This window comes from Triticum urartu, chromosome 2A, assembly GCF_056163025.1.
Source record: "Triticum urartu cultivar PI428250 chromosome 2A, HENAU_Tu73, whole genome shotgun sequence".
Lineage (NCBI taxonomy): Eukaryota > Viridiplantae > Streptophyta > Magnoliopsida > Poales > Poaceae > Triticum > Triticum urartu.
Genome location: NC_141874.1, coordinates 693,509,793 through 693,531,004, shown reverse-complemented (window position 1 = coordinate 693,531,004; position 21,212 = coordinate 693,509,793). Strand labels below are relative to the sequence as shown.

The 21,212-nt window shown below is 46.2% G+C and overlaps 2 protein-coding genes across 2 annotated transcripts; both read left to right on the top strand.

Moving 5' to 3' along the window:
• Nucleotides 1-4,699: 4,699 nt before the first annotated feature.
• LOC125534151 (uncharacterized) lies at nt 4,700-5,845 on the top strand. The gene is made up of 2 exons (XM_048697440.2): nt 4,700-5,156; nt 5,534-5,845. The coding sequence occupies exons 1-2, from the start codon at nt 4,864-4,866 to the stop codon at nt 5,685-5,687; spliced, it is 447 nt and encodes a 148-aa protein (XP_048553397.1). The 5' UTR covers nt 4,700-4,863; the 3' UTR covers nt 5,688-5,845.
• Nucleotides 5,846-17,423: 11,578 nt separating this feature from the next.
• Nucleotides 17,424-19,280, top strand: LOC147986830 (uncharacterized). Its single transcript, XM_087540165.1, has 2 exons — nt 17,424-18,662; nt 18,744-19,280. Exons 1-2 carry the CDS (start codon nt 18,503-18,505, stop codon nt 19,271-19,273), a joined length of 690 nt encoding a protein of 229 aa, XP_087396291.1. The 5' UTR covers nt 17,424-18,502; the 3' UTR covers nt 19,274-19,280.
• Nucleotides 19,281-21,212: the final 1,932 nt, after the last annotated feature.

Here is a 21,212-nt window from a genome sequence, read left to right as displayed (position 1 = left end):
GTACTTGATCGGTTGGATCATGAAGACGTTCGAATACATCAACCGTGTTACTTAACGCTTCCACTTTCGGTCTACGAGGGTACGTAGACACACTCTCCCCGCTCATTGCTATGCTTCTCCTAGATAGATCTTGTGTGATCGTAGGATTTTTTTGAAATACTACGTTCCCCAACAAAGGTCACTGACAACTAAGCAAAATGCTACAAAGAAGAACTATCACCATATCATGGGGTCAGGTGGCTACAGCAAAGCCCGGTCGTTGTGGGACAAAGCTGAGCAAGACCTGCTTGCTAAAGCGGTCCAAGTAGCGACATTGCACTGGCCAGATCGGGCAAGGACTTGGTTCTTCGGGGTTGGGGGAACTTTGGACCCAGAAATAGTGAAGTGTGTTTGGACGAACGAGCAACTTGCAATACCCATCCAGAAGCTTGAGGCAGCAATCAAGGCAGCGCAGGAAGGGACGTTCATTCCCAACAGAGAGAAGGACGAGCTGACAGAGGCCCTCGGGAATCCTGAACACCCTGGACGAACACGAGGCACATCAGGCCCCATTCCATGGGTGCATGGGTTTCCCGATAGCGCTGGTTATAGAAGCCGAGAGAGAAAGAATAAAGGGGAAGCAAGCAAAATGCAGAAGCTCAGTGCAAGATTAGCGAAACTAGAGGAACTTGAGAGCCAGCGAGCTACCGGCCAACCATCTCAGCGGCACGAAGATCCTTCATTTGACACTGCCCCAGAAGCTACCCCACCATCTCAACAGAGAAGCAGCGTGGCTTCCACGGAGCTCGTTCAGCCTGATTTCACGGCTCCTCGCTACCCCGTGGATAGTATCACGGAGGCTGAACATTGAGTGCTAATGGCGAAATGCCAAAACCTGACCTTGAAGGCGGCGGTCGGCTCTGTTTTACCTCCTCGGGCTGAGGAAACTTTCCATTGCCGTCCGATTCCACATGGCTATGCTATTGTCACGATGGATGAAATAATGGAGGGATTTGAGGGGATGGAGCTTGACTACCCTATAGGTGAAGGGGATAATCTTCTGGAAAATGCCTTAAGGAGTGCATGTCTATGGAGAAAGGAGAACATCAAGCTTCCAAATTGGTCATTGCCTCAGCAGACTCAGCCGAATGAGGCCCCTCAACAGTCTCCTCACAGTCCAGCCCAGCCGGATAAGGCCCCTCAGCAGACTCAGCCGGATGAGGCCCCTCAGCAGAGTCCTCTTCCGCCTCAGCTGTCTCTGGCGTGTCAGCGGACTCCGCCTCCTCCAGCACGTCAGCAGATTCCGCCTCTTCCTCTGCCTCCTCCGGCGCGCCAGCGGACTCTGCCGCCTCAGCAACAGCGGAAGAGAGCCGCCGCTGCTCAGGCGGCTAGCAGTACAAAAGGCGGTAAGAAATTAAAATTTGGTCCAAGCCTCAGGGTTCCTCCAAATTTACCATATGAGAGGACTAACAAGGAAACCGATGACATCGTGGAAGCCAAAGTGCAGGCCCATTTTGACAGAAACGCCACCTCCGAAGGAAACAATAGATCCAGTGAAAGTGAAGCGCACTCTGGATGCCCTTAAGCAACCACCACCGCCTCCGCAACAATCCAACTATGATCGCTGTATTGAAAAGACATATGATGAAGCGCGGCGGGTGGGAAGTATTGTCAGTGCTTCAAGACGAAGAAGTGGGAAAACAATTCCCTAGCTCGGCGAACATGAGAAGCAATCGTGCCCCCTGCTCAAGGTGTAGCGACATCGCTAATCATCTGGGGCTACTGCCCGGTACCACTCTTGGTGATTACGTGGGCGATGATGTACAGTTTGAAATGGGTGAGGTAGTAGAGATCTTTAGATATGAGCAAGGGAAGCCTCTCATCAAACCTGATCATCCCCATTTAACAACGATGATGCGAAGATTGCATGAGTGGCACTTGGAAAGCTACAGGAAGAATGGGTCTGATAGTTTGATGGTGAGAATTAAAGATGAGCACGACCTTATTGGAGTCGACTTGATGCATGTTGAATTTGTGGATTTATTTCAGTTATTCAATCAAGAGGCCCTCGACAAACAACTCATGACTTGCTACTGTCTGTAAGTATTACTTCTGTAATTAGGTCTCTAGCTCAACTTGTTCATTGCATGTATATATAATTATCCTCACTATATTATGTTGATTGATGATCGTCAAATGCAAAAAAGAAAAAATCTATGACATTGGGTTCATTAGTCCAAAGGACAAAACATAGTTAAAGATACCGAGGAAAACTTACTAAAAGCGTTCCTTCGACATCAAAATAAAAGGGAAATACTCTTTCCTTACAACTTCAAGTGAGTGTTACTGTCTTGTGCATATTAGGTTTCGCTTACTCGAGGTTAAGTACTGTAATTGATGAGTTATGTGTGCACAGGTTCCACTTTATTCTGCTATCCATTAAGCTTGACGGGGGAGTAGTAACTGTCTTAGACTCGGGACATAAAGATCCCAAGGATTATGCAGACATGACTGCAATGCTCTAGAAATAAGTTCAATCAATACCGGGACCATATCGGCAACTTTCGTTCAGTTCCTGATATCAAGTAATCATTTTCTTTGCCTGGCAGGGTTTGGAAACAGTTCACCGGAATGGTTCCGAGTCTGAAGAACGAGCTGTGATTTACACACCCAAAAGTAAGTAGTACTAGATAGTTCCGCGCATCTCTCACTAATTCTAGTTTCATCAATACCATTATCATGCTTGATTATCAATTTGATTGAACCATATTCTTGTAAAGTGCTTGTGGCAGGTAGGCAGATATATTTTATGTGGATACTATGTTTGCGAGTTCATTCGCCACTCGACCTCTGAGCAGGGCTTCTTTGACAAACAATTTGAAGTATGTAAACAATATTCACAATTTTATTTTATTACCATCAATTGTGTTGAGTTTCATTCATATATATGTATTGACCCCCTTCTTTAAATTAGATCTGGCAGATGTGGGATGAATTCCTACCACATGATCACATACGAGCAATTCAAGAGGAATTGGCGGGATTCTTTCTTGACCACGTCATACATGAAAAGGGAGAATACCATACGGAAATTCAATGCGAGTTTGGCGCTTGATGATGTCAGGGATGTTATATTGTATATATGTAGTAGCGTCGGATAGATATATGAAAACTTGTTGTTCGACCAAGCACGGAGAAAGAGAGGTCACTTCTCTCTATATATGTTCATGATGATCTTGTGTAATTAATGGTTTCCTTCATTTGCTTACTAGCTAGTGTCGAGTTCTCTCTATATGTAGTAGCTAGCGCCGACCAAGCATGGAGAAAGAGAGGTCACTTCTCTCTGTTAGCTCGCTAATACAATATGAAACCCCTAAACCCTCCAAAACTCCTAACCCCCCCCCCCTTCAAAAAAAAGCTAGCGCCTGCGAGCTGCTGACGTGTGGCTACCTTTTGGTCCCGGTTGGTGTTACCAACCGGGACTAAAGGTCCTCCTGCCTGGGCACCCCATAGTGGCCACGTGGAGCTCCTTTGGTCCCGGAGCCAACCGGGACGAAAGGTTTTGGGTATTAGTCCCGTTTGTTTTGTCCCAGTTTCAGAACCGGGACAAAAGGCCCTCTGGAACTGGGACCATAGCCATGTTTTCCACTAGTTTCATCAATCACCCTAGCACCGATCCACCCACATAACTATTTATCAAAGTAGTGAATGGGAGTCGATGAATCATGATGAATGTGACTAGATGAAATTCCCATGTGTCTTTAAGAATGCTTTGCTTACTATAAGAAGTACTTTTGGCTTGTCCTTTGCGATAAAATGATTAGTCCACCTTGCTGCACCTTGTTACTTTGGTTACGTGTTATTACCTGCTATGAATTATCTTGCTACCAAACTATTTGTTACTAATATTTTGTAGCACTTACAGAAAAAAGCCTTGTTGAAAACGTTTATCAAGTCCTTCTGCTCCTCGTTTGGGTTCGACACTCTTACTTATCGAAAGGACTACAATTGATTCCCCATACTTGTGGGTCATCAAGGCAGCGCAACTAGCCTCTTGTGTAGGGCCATGTGCCCAACCAGATCTTCTTCCAAGTCCACGTCCACGTCCTCCTTCTCTGCCACCTCTTGGACGATGACCAACCCCCTTAAACCAAGACGCCCGGCATTCTTTGAACAGAAGCGCTGAAGGAGGGTGTACTCCATCATCACATTTTCTTTGAAAACATGACGGAGATATCCACACACAGCACGCAAGTCCGGAACACACTCATAACATGACAGCATTGCCCCGGAAAGTCCAAGGCATCACTCTCTTCCAATCCCAAAGGCAAGAGAACTGCAACGCGTACAAGTTGTCCGCTGAATCTTCACCTCCTTGTCCAGGTCCTAGGCTACCCTCATATGTTCTTAAAGAACCAAAACTGGCAACAGGTTTTTTTTCGTATGAACTCGAGCTATGGCCATCCACCGTGTCGTCCTTTTCGTGATCGCCTCCTCATCGTCAACCACCATGTCGTCGAGATCCTCTTCCGAGATCCCTTAACTCTTTTGGCTTCTCCTCCACCTCCCACGGGTTCATCCCCGAGCTCGAATCACCTTTTTTTTTTGAGGGGAGGACTGAAAACGGCCAAAGTGGACCGTGTACGTGGGCTGGGCCTTGTGCTGGAGTATATACCTGGGGCGAGCGAGCAAGGGAAAAAGAGCTTCGTGTTCGTGTAGACTAAAAAAAGGAAAAGGAAAAAGAGCTCCCCTAATCGATCTCCAGATTGAGATCCCCTCTTGCTTTCGTGTTGGAGACGGAAACGAAGGCGCCTCCCTCTGATCTGATATATACTGGAGTAGAATCGATCGAGAGGATCTATCAGGCATCAAGTGAAGAAGTCGATGGCGGCGGCGATGAGATTCGGCGTCGGCCTCGGCGTCGGCGCTCTGCTCCGGCGAGCGCCCGTGGCGGCGGCAAGGGTGCGGCTGGCCCACACCAAGCCCTGCAGCCCGGAGGAGATAAGGGACGCCGCGGCCCGTGTGGTGCAGATCGACAAGGCCAAAGAGGAGCTGTTCGACAAGGTGCATGGCCTGGTTACCACCTACGATGTTCCGCGCAGGATGAGTCGCAAGTACATGCTTCTCATGCAGCGCCTCTCCTCGCAAATCAACCCTAGACCCCAAGACCCAATCTGGTAACTATCTTGTCTCATATTGTTCGTTATATGTCCCAAAATTCTTGTCTTAGATTCGTCTAAATACAGATGTATCTAATACTAAAACATGACTTGATATATATGTATTTAGACAAATCTAAGACAAAATTTATTAGATACATCCGTATCTAAATAAATCTAAGATAAGAATTTCAGAATTTTAGGACGGAGGAAGTACTTGTATTGTTTCCATAATCCTAACTACGACTCTTCTAGGACGTTTTTGCAGCTTAGTCTTAGTACTATCTATTTGGTCTCTTTCGTTAAGCTACAAATCCAATTCATCAATGTTATATATTCCATGTTATATATTCCATCTCATCCGTATATTTTTTTTGTATTGTATTGTTTTGCAGGCGTTTCTGTCGACGCCATGAAAGACGCAATACTTACTACAAGTATCTGGGGGCATGTACGTCTGGCCTTTTGACTGGAGTTGGCATCGGCTTGCTCGTGTTTGCTCCACCAAAAAAGTCTGTTGCCGACTGGTGGGACAAAGTTACTAGTTGAATCCACCTCTTCCACGGCATATTAGTTGACACTGCACTAGTATCAAAAACGCTTTTATATTAATGTTATTATATTATGGGACGAAGAGACTAGCTTGTCATGAGGATTGTATTAGTCATCATACATATAGCTTAGCTACTAGTTTTATCTTTTGGACAGTCTATCCATCTTACATCGGCTTGTAAGCCTATGTTTCTTGTTTGACTATAATCTACTCGTATGGCCTTTGCCCGCTACCTAAGCTCTTTCAACACATATTCATGCTGGCCGGCATGATCATCATCTTTCCTCCCTACCCATTATTTCCAATGCTCGCTTCACTATTTTTTGTTGCTGCTGTTGTTGAGCACGGTCGATGATGCTCTAATCATACGGCTACGGAACCGCATATATATTTTTTGGCCGTAGGAATGTTGTTTCCTGCTATGCTAGCTAGGTGTGCAACTCCCTTACTGATGACAAAATGCTGCCTCTTGCAATGCCCAAATATGAACGTAACAACAAAGATATATATGTAAGTAAATCAGGAGTAAACAGAGACACTATCAGATCAGAACTTTCCCATATTTGCTACTCAGCGGAGGTTTGCTGCTCACCGACGCTGAGGATGAAGGCCCTGCAAACACGTTTTTCTCGCTTCAGCATCACTCCTGCCATCTACACTTGCATTTCTGTCCGTGAAGCTCTCTTGGAGCACAAATGCCTAACTGGAGTATCAACACCTTCATCCTTCTTCTTTTCTTTTTTTTGACAATGCAACACCTTCATCATGCTCTTGAGTCTTTGTGATGCCATTCATGAGGTGGTTCCGACTAACGGTCTCTGCCATGGATAGCCCACACTACCAGGTTGGTTTACAAGGTCCGGTATAAAAATCTTTTGCAATAGCTATACGAAGTGCTTGGGTAAATTAATAATTTTCTGATTAATTTAATTCAGAAATACAATTTGATGATGTCACTAACAATATTAATCTCATACTAATATGTAAATACGGGAGTGCATACTAGGCATAGAACACGCATATCTATGAACTTACTAAGCACTGTAAATTAATAATATTTATGTTTAATTTTCTTTTTCCTTTTTCTGGTTCGATGAACTTTTTTTAATTGTAAACTTTTTCTTCAAATCGATGAATTTCTTTTTCGAAAAATTGGTTAACTTTTTTAAAAAGCAAAAAAAAAAAATTCAAATTCAATGAACTTTTACAAATCTTTTTTTTTTGCAAATTCGATGAACCTTTTTCCAAATTGATTTTTTTGCAAATTTGATGATTTTTTTCAAATTTGTGAACTTTTTCCCAAAATCCATGAACATTTTTTAATTCACAATCTTTTTCCTTTTTTGTGATATTTTTTCCATAAGTCAAGGGTTGGCATGGCATGTTAAATGCGATCAAGCGCTCGGCATACATCGGCCGGCCGACAAGCGATGGCCCGTGGGCACCTGGACGCTTCCGTGGCGCTTAACGCGCCCCATAGGAGCTCTATGCATGCGTGGCAGGTAGTAGCGGAAGTAGCTACATGAGAGGACCAGTTCCACGAAAGTAGAAATTGCAATTTTGAAGCCCATTATCTTGCAAATTTTTCACTTTCTTTTCGGGTGGGACGCCACTTATGGCTAGAAGGTCCCTATGATATTGTAATGATCCCTATGAACACTGAATAAAGTGGAGTGTGATTGTTCTAAAAAAACTACGTGAGAAGACACCAAGCGGAATTTGTTGTGAAAAAAAGCCTCGCAAAGGACCGGTGCTATCCATCGAAGGAAAAGGTAGAAAAAGCTAATTGACCTACAACCTAGCACGTGGTGGTGGAGTTATCTTCACGGTGAACTGCACACGGGAAGGCTTATATGATGGGGTTTGGCTTTATTTCTTTGTACATGGTGTGTATGAAGATGGTAGCGTGAGGGTCTGTGGTGTGCGTGATGGGATGGCGATGTGCGTACAAGGTTCGGAGGAGTCTTGAGCGCATCGTGACATGATCATGCATACACAGACCGTTAAGGAAGGCACGGAGATGTGTGGGGCGTACACGACGCGGAGTGGAGCATGATTGCAATTGGATAATTTCGCCTGGGTCAGACTGGACATTCTGATGGATCGACATGGATGTTGGTCAAGCAGAAGACGATAGTGATTTCAGCAACGACGACATAGGAGCGTGATGTTGATGGTGACCGAGGGCTTATGTGGCTTCGACAAGACTATGGCGCATGGTTGATTCAATGCAGTGTACACATGGGAGATTGAAGTCGAGGGGGTGCGGGGTAGCATGGTGCAGCTACATGGAGTCATGTTGAAAGTGAAGCTGGAGTCTGATGGACGAATTCACTTTATACTGATGGAGGGGCTACAACGTAAGAGCTTGGAGAGTCGAGGCCTATTTCACTGGGAAAGCAAGAGACATGTGGTTCGGACTAGGGCCCAATGGTCTGAAGGAGACTTGATACTCAGCATCGGTCGTCGATGGCTGGTTGCAGTGGTTTGGGTCTGCGACCCTGTAGACTCGACCAGTACAGTAGAGGCTCGACGAGATGATAGCAATGGGGCGTGCGGTAAGCATGGGAGAAAACGACAGGCCAATGCACTGTTGGTCAGACATGTGATCAGACAAGGTGTGCAGAGGTTGCTGAAGCAGTGTTGACGAGTACCCGATTCAAGTTTGTGACGGGGTCTATCGGTGTCGGTTAATGGACGGGGGTTGACCAGGGAGAATCTGAGAAAGTGGTAAAAAGTCTAAAATTGTCAAAAGTTGAGAGAGTACATGGTCGTATATTCTGTGGTGTTCACTGCACATGGCAAAGTGTTGATGACAAGTATAGAAGCAGGCAGAGTGTTATAGCGGTGCGACATGCCAGAGACTATCCGGGGAAAAGATGAGACAAGTGCGAATTTGACTAAGGATGACATAGGGCAACGGTGAAATTTCTTCAAGTTTCATACATAAGTTAAGAAGGAGCCGAGATGTTGAGTTCGGGTAAGTATTATATGTGGCTTTCAATATGTGAGTTGTTCTTTTTTCATGTAGACAATAAACGGTATGCTTCATCGACTATGTCTAGACGAACGAAATCGGGAAGAATCAGAGCCAGGAAGAAAAACTCAACGCGAGGATTAAAAAGATCCTAACCTAAACTACTAACCAGAGCGGAGACATCAAGATTCCTCTCCCCACTACCAGTCGTCGGAGCGGCAAGCAGAGGGAAGGTGAGTCCACTAGCTCGTCGATGAAGTCCGAAGGGGAAGGTTTGTCCTAGCCTCTTAGAGTCGGGAGAGGAAATAAGAGGGCATATTAAAACTTTCATCCCTAGAGTTACTAAACTCCTAGGAAATGGAGCGCCCTGGTGCATCGTGGGTATGGGGCTAGTGGGTCCCATTTTTAGTGAATAGTATAGGGATTGACCGTCCCATTCCCCCGCCCCAAGTGCCCCGAATTTGCCTCACGAGGAGCCTTTTTTAGCTACCCAACATTTTTTTTGCACAATTCTTAGGATTGGGTAGATGTTAGAGGGCACCTTTTGCCATCTCATGCCCTATGTGCTCAAAAATAGAGTTGATGTTGGAGATGCTCTAAAGGGATTGATTGATTGGATGTCCGCGTCATAAACCGTTTCAGGAATGCCCGCTCATTATCATTTTTGTAATATATATATAGGAAAAAAGGAAAGCAGGGGAGGGGCCATCTTTGCCATCGAGCACCCTCGGTTTCTCAATACTTACTCCCCCGAGCCCTAGAGCTGGTCAGGTGCTCATGCGCCGAAATCCCCAATCCCTCCTCCTCCTCCTCACTTTGATCCATGATACGTCAATTTTGCATCATGTTTACCTACTGTTATTATAATGTTTTTATGCATAATAATGCTTTTTGAGTAATTCTAATGCCTTTTCTCTCATAATCTGCAAGATACACAGAAAGAGGGAGAATTTGGCAGCTGGAAAATTTGGACCTGGAAAAGCTACGCCAGGCCACCTATTCTGCACAACTCCAAATGGGCTGAAACTTCACGGAGATTTTTTATGGAATAAATAAGAAATACTGGAGCAAATAACCACCGGAGGGGAGCCACCTGGTGAGCACAAGACACCAGGGCGTGCCTGCCCCCCCCCCCCCAGGTGCGCCCTGGTGGGTTGTGCTCAGCCCGGCCCACCTCTGGTGCCCATCTTCTGGTATATAAGTCATTTTGACCTAGAAAAAATAAGGAGAGGACTTTCAAGACGAAGTGCCGCCGTCTCGAGGCGGAACTTGGGCAGGAGCACTTCTGCCCTTCGGCGGAGCGATTCCGCTGGAGGAACTTCCCCCGGAGGGGGAAATCATCGTCATCATCATCACCAACAAATCTCCCATCTTGGGGAGGGCAATCTCCATCAACATCTTCAACAGCACCATCTCCTCTCAAACCCTAGTTCATCTCTTGTGTTCAATCTGTGTACCGGAACTATAGATTGGTGCTTGTTGGTGACTACTAGTGTTGATTACATCTTGTAGTTGATTACTATATGGTTTGTTTGGTGGAAGATTATATTTTCAGATCCATTATGCTATTTAATACCCCTCTCTTGAGCATGTTCATCACTTGTGAGTAGTTACTTTTGTTCTTGAGGTCACAGGAGAAATCATGTCACAAGTAATCATGTGAACTTGATATGTGTTCGATATTTTGATAGTATGCATGTTGTTATTCCCTTAGTGGTGTCATGTGAACGTCGACTACATGACACTTCACCATATTTGGGCCTAAGATAATGCATTGTGAAGTAGTTATTAGATGATGGGTTGTGATACGTCTCCAACGTATCTATAATTTTTTATTGCTCCATGCTATATTATCTACTATTTTGGACTATATTGGGCTTTATTTTCCACTTTTATATTATTTTTGGGACTAACCTATTAATCAAGGCCCAGCCCAGAATTGCTGTTTTTTTGCCTATTTCAGTATTTCGGAGAAACAGAATATCAAACGGAGTCGAAACGGAATAAAACCTTCGGGAACGTGATTTTATCACCGAACGTGATCCAGGAGATTTGGATCCTACTCCAAGGAGTCAAAGAGGCGGTCACGAGGGTGGGGGCGCCCCCACCCCCCTAGGGCGCGCCCCCTGCCTCGTGGGCCCCTCGGTGCTCCACCGACGTACTCCTTCCTCCCATATATACCTACGTACCCCCAAACGATCAGAACAGGAGCCAAAAACCTAATTCCACCGCCGCAACTTTCTGTATCCACGAGATCCCATCTTGGGGCCTGTTCCGAAGCTCCACCGGAGAGGGTCGTCATCACGGAGGGCTTCTACATCCTCATAGCCCCTCCAATGAAGTGTGAGTAGTTTACCTCAGACCTTCGGGTCCATAGTTAGTAGCTAGATGGCTTCTTCTCTCTTTTTGGATCTCAATACAAAGTTCTCCCCCTCTCTCATGGAGATCTATTCGATGTAATCTTCCTTTTGCGGTGTGTTTGTTGAGACCGATGAATTATGGGTTTATGATCAAGTCTATCTATGAATAATATTTGAATCTTCTCTGAATTCTTTTATGTATGATTGGTTATATTTGCAAGTCTCTTCGAATTATCCATTTGGTTTGGCCAACTATATTGGTAGTTCTTGCCATGGGCAAAGTGCTTAGCTTTGGGTTCGATCTGGCGGTGTCCTTTCGCAGTGACAGAAGGGGCAGCAAGGCACGTATTGCATCGTTGCCATCGAGGATAACAAGATGGGGTTTATTTCATATTGCATGAATTTATCTCTCTACATCATGTCATCTTGCTGAAAGCGTTACTCTGTTTTTAACTTAATACTCTAGATGCATGCTGGATAGCGGTCGATGAGTGGAGTAATAGTAGTAGATGCAGAATCGTTTCGGCCTACTTGTCACGGACGTGATGCCTATATACATGATCATGCCTAGATATTCTCATAACTATGCTCAATTCTGTCAATTGCTCAACGGTAATTTGTTCACCCACCGTAGAATACTTATGCTCTTGAGAGAAGCCACTAGTGAAACCTATGGCCCCCGGGTCTATTCTCATCATATCAATCTCCATCACTTTAATCTTGCTTTGCTTTTTTACTTTGCCTTTTACTTTTCACTTTGCATCTCTATACCAAAAATACCAAAAATATTATATCTATCAGATCTCACTCTCGTAAGTGACCGTGAAGGGATTGACAACCGCTAATCGCGTTGGTTGCGAGTAGCTATCGTTTTGTGCAGGTACGAGAGACTTGAGCGTGGCCTCCTACTGGATTGATACCTTGGTTCTCAAAAACTGAGGGAAATACTTACGCTACTCTGCTGCATCATCCCTTCCTCTTCGGGGAAATCCAACGCAAGCTCAAGAGGTAGCAAGAAGGATTTCTGGCGCCGTTGCCGAGGAGTCTACGCAAAAAGTCAACATACCAAGTACCCATCACAATCCCTATCTCTCGCATTACATTATTTGCCATTTGCCTCTCGTTTTGCTCTCCCCCACTTCACCCTTGCCGTTTTATTCGCCCTCTCCTTCTCCCTCTCTCTCTCTCTATCCTCCCTCTCTATTTGCCTCTTTTTGCCCGCTTGCTTTTTGGTTGCTAGTGTGTTAGTTCGCTTGCTTGTCGTTATGTCTGAAATTGGGGAAGTTATCGTCGATATGGGCGATGACAATATCATGAAAAAATTTGATGCTCCTGCTGAAGAACCCCTTACCTACCATACAAAAAGATTTCGAATCGGTAGTGGTAATATTATTGGAAAAGGAGTTATTCAAGATTTCTTTACTTGTGCCGATGCTTTGCCCTCTATGGTGGGAGCTTCCCCTTGGTGCTCTGCGGTGCTGGTTTGGTGGTGGTTGGTGGCCGGCTGGTTCCGGCTTGCAGTGGTTGAGCATCTCCGGGAGAAAATACTTCTTCGGCCTCTGCCGGATCCAGCGATGGCTACGCACGCGGGCGCCGCAGTCTTTCTTGGAAGCGTCGTTTTGGTGTGGTGTTTCTCCCCGCAGCCTTGGCTCCGGAGGGAATCCTCAGATCCGCAGGGATCGGGCAATGAAGGCGTCTCCACGTCTTCTTCCTCCTTGGGGGCATCATGATGCGGAGCATCCCATGATCATCCCCATGGACCTACCATTGTCGCATCAAGAGCCAAGAGGACCCATGACACGAGCACGAGCCAGAGCTCTCGAGAACGAGGTGACTTCTTTCCTTAGTGATATCACATATGATCCACTCGAGACATGGTTACTACCTAAGTCCGATATGCTATGCATGATCAGGTGTCAAGAGGAGCCTCCCGAAGATGCACGTGAAGACGGACAAGTCGCCAAGTCCACAGATGAAGAGAACCAACGGAAACGGGCAAGTTCTCCTTCCAGGCCCCGGACATCCGGCCAAGACCCCGTACATCCGGCCCCTGGAGATGCCACCACAGCAGCCGCAGCCCAGCCAGAAAAGCTACAGGGCCCGAACATCTGGCCCCGCGCCCCGGACATCCGGCCTCCCCCGAAGCCCCGGAAATCCGGCGCCTTTCCATGGAAATTCGGCCTCGTCTATCCAGAGACCACAGAAGTTTTCACCGCCAGCCCGGACATCCGGCCCCCCAGCCCAGACATCCGGCCACTCCTGAAGCCCCGGACATCCAGCCCGACGCCCGGACATCCGGCCTCGCCTGTCTGTGAACAGTGAAGGACTGAAGCCCATGTACCCTCTCGCCCCCTAGACTATATATACTTCATCCCCTTCCTCTTTCTAGGTTCAGCGTTGTGATAGCTCATTTGAGAGATAGAGCTTCGCTCATCCATATCGGATCTACTCCACGAGAGAGACCGCGGCCCCTCTTCGGAGAAGATCCACCTTGGATTCAAGACCCCCTCTTGGGTGGCCCCATCAAGATCTCCTTCTAGGAGAAGAACCGGTTACTTCGTATCGTCCTTTGTTGACCTTGGATCATCGTGTATCTCTTTGTGTTATTGGATCTAGCGCATGTGTGATCTATTCTTGTTGGTTGAGTGATTTCTCTTGTGTTCCCCTCGTGTTTCCCTCATGTTTCCCCTCGTGTTCATCGCGTTCTTCATAGGGATCCGCTCCTTTCGTGAAAGATCGGGCCACAAGGGTTCTACCCTACATCATCTTGGTATAATGAGCCACGTTGATCACGATTTCGGAGCCCCCTCCTTTTGTTTTCTAGCTTGATTTTGTTGTTTTTCGTCCTAATCCAAAAATTGCCCCACAAAAATAGCCCCAAATTATTTTTTGTGATTTGTTGGTGTGATGAAGTTTTGTTGGATTTGATCCGCGGATTTTGTGTGTTGCAGGTATATCTAGCATTCCCCCACCTTTTCCCCAAATTCCATCCACAAAATCTTCCGAATTTTGCCCCGGATTTGACCTCTCCACGCGGTGTTCTTCGAATTCGTCCACGGATCCAGCGCCCGGACATCCGGCCCGACCAGCCCGGACATCCGGCCATCACCCTCGGACCTCTGGCCCCTGGCAGCAAAACAACGCATCCACTACTAGGAAAAGGGCTATAGATAGGATTGACACTAATGGCGCACCAGGGAAGTAGTGCGCCACTACTATATACTAATGGCGCACCAGTTGGTGATGCGCCATTAGTGTGGAAGACACTAATGGCGCACCAGACAAAAGGTGCGCCACTGGTGATAATTTTTTTTTATTTTTACATACATACTAATGGCGCATCCGACCGAAGTGCGCCATTACTAGTTCTAACTAGTAATGGCGCACCGGACAAGGAGTGCGCCAGTACTGAATTTTTTTTATTCTTTTTTTTGCAAAACAACTAATGGCGCACTACTACGCGGTGTGCCATTAGTATATATATATATATATATATATATATATATATATATATATATATTTCACTACTACACGACTATCTCGGTTACGGTTATCTCGCGGGGCAGGTAGTCCACGGATTTTCTGGATGCGTAAGGTGCATGGATGACACAACGTATCGCCAGCTAGATAGAGATCCCGGGTCTTCGAAAACCGTGTTCATGGGACATCGACGTCCCCCTCGCCGCCGACGATCAACCGCACCCTCCCCCGCTCCACCGCCGCCGACGATCAGCCGCACCCTCCCCCGCTCCACCGGCTGCCGCCGCCGACCCCCGGCCTGCACCCTCCTCCACTCCACCGTCGCCGATGACCCACCGCACCCTCCACTCCACCTTTTTCATATTCATAAATATTTTCAAATAACAAATTTGAACATATTTATTAAAAAAATTATTACTATTTTTATAAAAAAAAATATTACTCTTATGATTTAAACAAGTTTGAATATATTTAAACACAAATAAATATCAAACAGCATTTTAAATGCACTACTACACGACTATCTCGATTACGGTTATCTCGCGGGGCAGGTAGTCCACGGATTTTCTGGATGCGTAAGGTGCATGGATGACACAACGTATCGCCAGCTAGATAGAGATCCCGGGTCTTCGAAAACCGTGTTCATGGGACATCGACGTCCCCGTCGCCGCCGACGATCAACCGCACCCTCCCCGCTCCACCGCCGCCGACGATCAACCGCACCCTCCCCCGCTCCACCGGCCGCCGCCGCCGACCCCCGGCCCGCACCCTCCCCCACTCCACCGTCGCCGATGACCCATCGCACCCTCCACTCCACCTTTTTCATATTCATAAATTTTTTCAAATAACAAATTTGAACATATTTTTAAAAAAATTATTACTGTTTTTATAAAAAAATATTACTCTTATGATTTAAACAAGTTTGAACATATTTAAACACAAATAAATATCAAACAGCATTTTAAATGCACTACTACACGACTATCTCGGTTACGGTTATCTCGCGGGGCAGGTAGTCCACGGATTTTCTGGATGCGTAAGGTGCATGGATGACACAACGTATCGCCAGCTAGATAGAGATCCCGGGTCTTCGAAAACCATGTTCATAGGACATCGACGTCCCCCTCGCCTCCGACGATCAACCGCACCCTCCCCGCTCCACCGCCGCCGACGATCAACCGCACCCTCCCCCGCTCCACCGGCCGCCGCCGCCGACCCCCGGCCCGCACCCTCCCCCACTCCACCATCGCCGATGACCCACCGCACCCTCCACTACACCTTTTTCATATTCATAAATATTTTCAAATAACAAATTTGAACATATTTTTTAAAAAAATAATACTGTTTTTATAAAAAAAATATTACTGTTATGATTTAAGCAAGTTTGAACATATTTAAACACAAATAAATATCAAACCGCATTTTAAATGCATAAAAATAAAAATTGGGGAGCCTAGGAATCGAACCCAGGACCTCCAGTGTGTGCTGCGTGCTGACCAGTCGGGCTAGTGGGTGGGTTCTGATGTAGATTGGGTTAGGTGGAATATAACCTGAGGGCTCGAACTGTAATAAAAAAACATTCTAATGGCGCACCGCTGCTGGGTGCGCCATTAGTAAGCTTCCCCCCACTCCACCTATTCCCCTCCCTCCCTTCCTCCCCATTCGACCTAATTTGCCCCCTCCGCCCCAACCGTACGCCGCCGCCACGCCTGCACGCCCCCTCCGTCCCCTGCCGCCGCCGCCCCGACCCCCGCCCCCGCGCCCCCCACCACTGTAGCTCCCCCGCGCCGCCGCCCCCACGCCCCTGCGCCCCCCCACTGCAGCTCCCCCGCGCCGCCGCCCCCACGCCCCCACGCCCCCACCACTGTAGCTCCCCCGCGCCGCCTCCCCCGCGCCCCGAGCCGGAGGAGGAGGACCAGGAGGAGGACGACGAGGAGGAGGAGACGACGACCGCCAGCTCAGCCAAGCCACGCGACGCCGCCGTTCGCGCGCTGCTCTGCCCTACCTCAGCTCAGCCAGGCCGGCGCCGTGTACTCCCTCGACTGCAGGTGAGCCCCTCCCCTCCACTTCCTTCTTCTTCTTCTTCCTCTTGCCCTCAACCTCTGCTCTGAGTCTCGACCGCTGTGCAGGGCCCGTCCATCTCCGGCGAGCTCACCACACCGCGCGAGCTCAACGACCGCTGTGCAGGGCACCACCACGCAGGTGACAGTTAGGTACAGTTACAGAAAATGGCTTGTAGATAGGGTTAGGGTTTGGGAGTGGAGACCATGGCCATAGATTGTAAATTGTTGTTGATTCTCAAGTAAATTTTTCTGTTAGGTACAGTTAGGTACAGTTACAGAAAAATTAACACGGAAAGGTTGTGTCATGCATCAAAGGATTTGTAGGAGTTCTTGGAGCCACAAAAATAGACAAGAAAGCAGAATATAGCCAAGACAAGTAGCATCTATTCTTAAGTAGAGTATAAGGATAGCATAGAAGAAATAGACAGGGTAGCACCCAACTGAACATCTGCTTCTGCAGAACACTGCACTCCACTTACACATGGTACTTTTCTGCAAATAGGACACCACACCCACAAGCACTTGGGCTAGTATCATTAGCAGTGCTGTTGTAAGTATATATAACAGCAGTAACCTGTAATAAAAAGTATAAGTAGCTATTACCCAAAGGTCAGCCAGACCAATGGGAATAAACAGAATTAAGTAACCAACTCCAGGAACTAGAGTAGCATATTCAGTTAACTGAATCCAAACACCCTTTTTATCCTTCAGTTTATGTTGTACTATAGTCAAGAGGATCTGATTGTCTGTAGTTCTCATCTCACAGCCATTCTGAAGCACTCGAACCGCAATGTCTTGAAATATCCCACCACAATTTGTTTAAAAAAATGTTTGTTTGCACCTCTTCTACTGCTTGCTTCATATTAAGCCTGAACCATCACACCTGCTTAGCATATGATGGGGTCCAAAATCTGTATAACAGTCTAATTTTTTTTTGCATGGAAAGGTTCACCCAAATTGCCATTAAGAGAAACCAGAGCTCGCTACAAAGTCTCGAATACTAATCTTTATAACTATGTGCTTTCTTTTCTATATTTTTTGACAGGTGGCACATATGTTTCTGATGCCATATTTGTTGGTTTTTTCTGGAGGGTGATGATGTCATGTCTCTACCGTAGATTAAAATAAATGGAAGTTTAAAAATATGAGAGAAGTTGTCTTGACTAATTACATGTTTATGTAAAAAAGAATAGCAGGGATATTTTACAACTCCTGTGTGTAGTTGCTTGTTTTTACTGTAGTTGTGGTTGCTTTCTTCTTGTATCATAAAAATATCCCTGCTGCTGTATTTGTGATGATGTTGTACTTGTGAAGATGCTACTTGTGATCTTCTGAAATGACCCATTCGCGACTTCATTACGCGGGGATAATGATTTTGCAGGTACCCCGAGAGGCCCTTGAGTTTGCCGGAATGTCGATTAACTTCCATTCCGGCAAATTCGGGTACTCCATATGTCCTATTTTCAGCAAAGGTCATGCTTAAATTTTCCGTGAATTTTAGCATGACTTTGCTAAAAATAGGACATATGGGGTACTTGCGACTAATGCATGTTATCATGCATGTTTTATGATCTGTTGTAAGGGTACTAATTGGTCTCTTCTGCTGCTTATCAGAGATGGCGGGAAGCAGCCACCGCCGCTCTGCGACACCGCAGTACGAGTTGGATGCTTCCGAGTTCTTCACTATCATACTTGGGACTTCAGTATCATCCATGACGCAGGTATATAAAACGAGAGATCTCCCCTTCACCTATCTCATTATGATATCTGTTGTTTGCTACATCACTCATTGTCCCAAACTGCAGAGGCTGCCTGGCAGTTTTATGAACATGCTGATGGGTGAAGATCCGCCAAATAATGTGAAGCTGCGATAGGCCGGCAGCGGGTTTCGCAGGCAGTGGGATGTGGAGTTGGTGATCAAGGAGGGCCACATGTACTTGTCTCGTGGGTGGGAGAAGTTCTACCGTGCCTACGACCTGCGGCTGGGGTACTTCCTTCTCTTCAGGTACGACGACAACGCCACCATGCTCATCGTGAAGGTGTTCAACGCGACTATGTGTCACATGCGCTACGCTGACGATGATGATGCCGGTACGTTCTGCGTCTTCTTATTCCTCTACATTTGGCTTTGTCTCACATTGATTGTTAACGGTCATTGTTGCATTTGTACAGGTAATGGGAGCAGCAGCAGCGACACTGGCTACAGCCAAAGCAGCAGCGACTATGGCTGTAGCGAAAGCAGCAGCGATTCTGGCTGTAGCGAAAGCAGCAGCGATTCTGGCAGCAGCATAGACAACAAGAAGGATGATCCGGACTGGAGTGCGGGAGAAGAGGAGCAGAGTGGGGATGAGGAGCTGCAGGATGACGATGGGCATCAGGCTGAGGATGACCTAGCGCTGGTGGTGGCTGACCAAGGGCAAGAGATGGTGGTGGCTGACCATGGGCAAGAGATGGTGGTGGCTGACCATGGGCAAGAGATGGAGGTGGCTGAGGATGACCTAGCGATGGTCGTGCCTGAAGGTGGCCTCGCGATGGTGGTGGTGCCTGACAATGACCACGCACCAGTGGTGGCGCCGGCGATCCCACAGCTAGGCGACATGACCATGCCAATTGAGGTAGAAGACTACATCCCACTGCCTCCACCGCCTCGCCGCTCTTGGTGCATCAGGCTGAGGAAGGAGAAGGAGAAGAACAATGCATGAGAACTGAACTTTGTCAGGTATGTCAGATCTCCAAAATGATATATATATATATATATATACTTAGTTACCTATGTTATCTCTAATATGCTTAGTTTCCTATAGGTTAGCTTCATTTTACCTAAGTTGGCTCTAATATGCTAACTTAGAGCTTATATGCTTAGTTTCCTATAGGTTAGCTCCAAAATAACTTATGTTAGCACAAAATGATCAAGTTTACAAAATAAGCTTATAGTCTTCTTCTTATTCTTCTTCTTTTCAAAAATTCTTCTTATTCTTCTTCTAGTGTTCTTCTTCTTCTAGTATTCTTCTAGTCTTCTTCTTTTTCTTCTTCTAACTTCTTGTTTATCATTTTGCAGATTTGATTTAATTCACGGAAGCTTGCATGGATGGAGTGCTTCTTTTCCATTTGTGTTTTTATTTTGTATCAATGTGAAACTTTTGTGAATTGATGGATAACGGTGTTGGATGAACAATGTGAAACTTTTGTAATATGTAACGATGGAACTATGTGTTGGCTATGTATGTATATATGATGGAACTTGTGTGTTGGCTATGTATGTATATATGATGGAACTTGTGTGTTGGCTATGATTGTTATATGGATGCTTGTTGTATATATATGTGTTGGATATCTCATAGGTGAAATAGTGACCTGAGATTAAGAAAAAAAATTAAAAAAAATTGTTACTAATGGCGCACTACCATGTGGTGCGCCATTAGTATAGCAGACACTAGTGGCGCACCGTGGGCAAAACTAATGGCGCACTGCCTGGTGCGCCATTAGCATACCAGATACTAATGGCGCACCAGTGGTGCGCCATTAGTAAAAAATTCTAGTGGCGTAATACTAATGGCACACCGGTGGTGCGCCATTAGTAGGCAAAACCGGTGCGCCATTAGTAGGCCTTTTCCTAGTAGTGATCCACCATACGTTTCCCGACTAACTCTCGCCAAATTTCGTTCCGGTGCCCACATACACTTCCGCATACCTCCACCACTTCCGCATAGCACCACCCTAGCCTTTCCCGCTACCAACCCCGACAATTTTGCCAAATTTTGCTTTGATAATTTGAGTTGTGGTTTCCGTATCCTTTTGTTTTTCATCTATCTAGGTACGGTTCAACATCGACATCACCGCTGCTCATTTTCTCCACGGACGCGTCATCAACAACGACCACCTCGACAACGACTTGGTATTCGTGCCACCATTTTGACACCATACCGGAAGCAAGACCGGTAACCTCATCTTGGTATTGGACATATCACTCTTGCCATTACATTGATAGCCATCATAGCCTTACTCCTTTGCGTTGCTTACCCATCGAGACTAGCCATTGAGTATTGCCGGCAATGTGACTTGTGCACATTAGTGTTCATACTTCCCATAGCATACACACCATCATCATGTTGCATCTCTTGGTATCATCACTTGTGTCACAAAGTTGTTGTCACATACACAATTGCTATCTTGCTTCGTGAAGCATTGCATGAGAAAAGAGCTCAAACATCAAAGAGCCAAACAAGCTTTTAAGAAAAAGAGGAAAGACAAGCAAAGAGCAAGAACCATAGCATCATACAACATTAAGATTGTCATACTCGATCATCTTGGATCAATGCATAGGAACATCATACATATAGCATACTTGGGATAGAAGTCGTTGCATTTTTGCTTAGTAGGTTGTGCACAAGTTCATATCCGCCTATTGTGCAATCGTGCTAGCATCTCTCTAGTGTTGTGCAACAAGAGCATCTTGGTGAATTCCACATTTTGGCTCATCCTTGGTTGCATAACCCCATCTTATCTATTTGCGTGTGTGTTTCCGTGTACCATACCTTGCTATTGGTCTACTTGTTGCATTTGCAAACTCGTGAATCTTTTCCAACATTATTGAGTCTCACTTACAATTGCATCAAATTTTATGCCACCATCCTAACCGAG

Excerpts from the sequence above, each read along its gene's own strand:
- LOC125534151 (XM_048697440.2), top strand. The coding sequence starts at position 4,864 with ATGGCGGCGGCGATGAGATTCGGCGTCGGCCTCGGCGTCGGCGCTCTG. Across the intron at positions 5,157-5,533 it reads AGACCCCAAGACCCAATCTG|GCGTTTCTGTCGACGCCATG; the intron begins GTAACTATCTTG and ends ATTGTTTTGCAG.
- LOC147986830 (XM_087540165.1), top strand. The coding sequence starts at position 18,503 with ATGTACTTGTCTCGTGGGTGGGAGAAGTTCTACCGTGCCTACGACCTG. Across the intron at positions 18,663-18,743 it reads CGCTGACGATGATGATGCCG|GTAATGGGAGCAGCAGCAGC; the intron begins GTACGTTCTGCG and ends GCATTTGTACAG.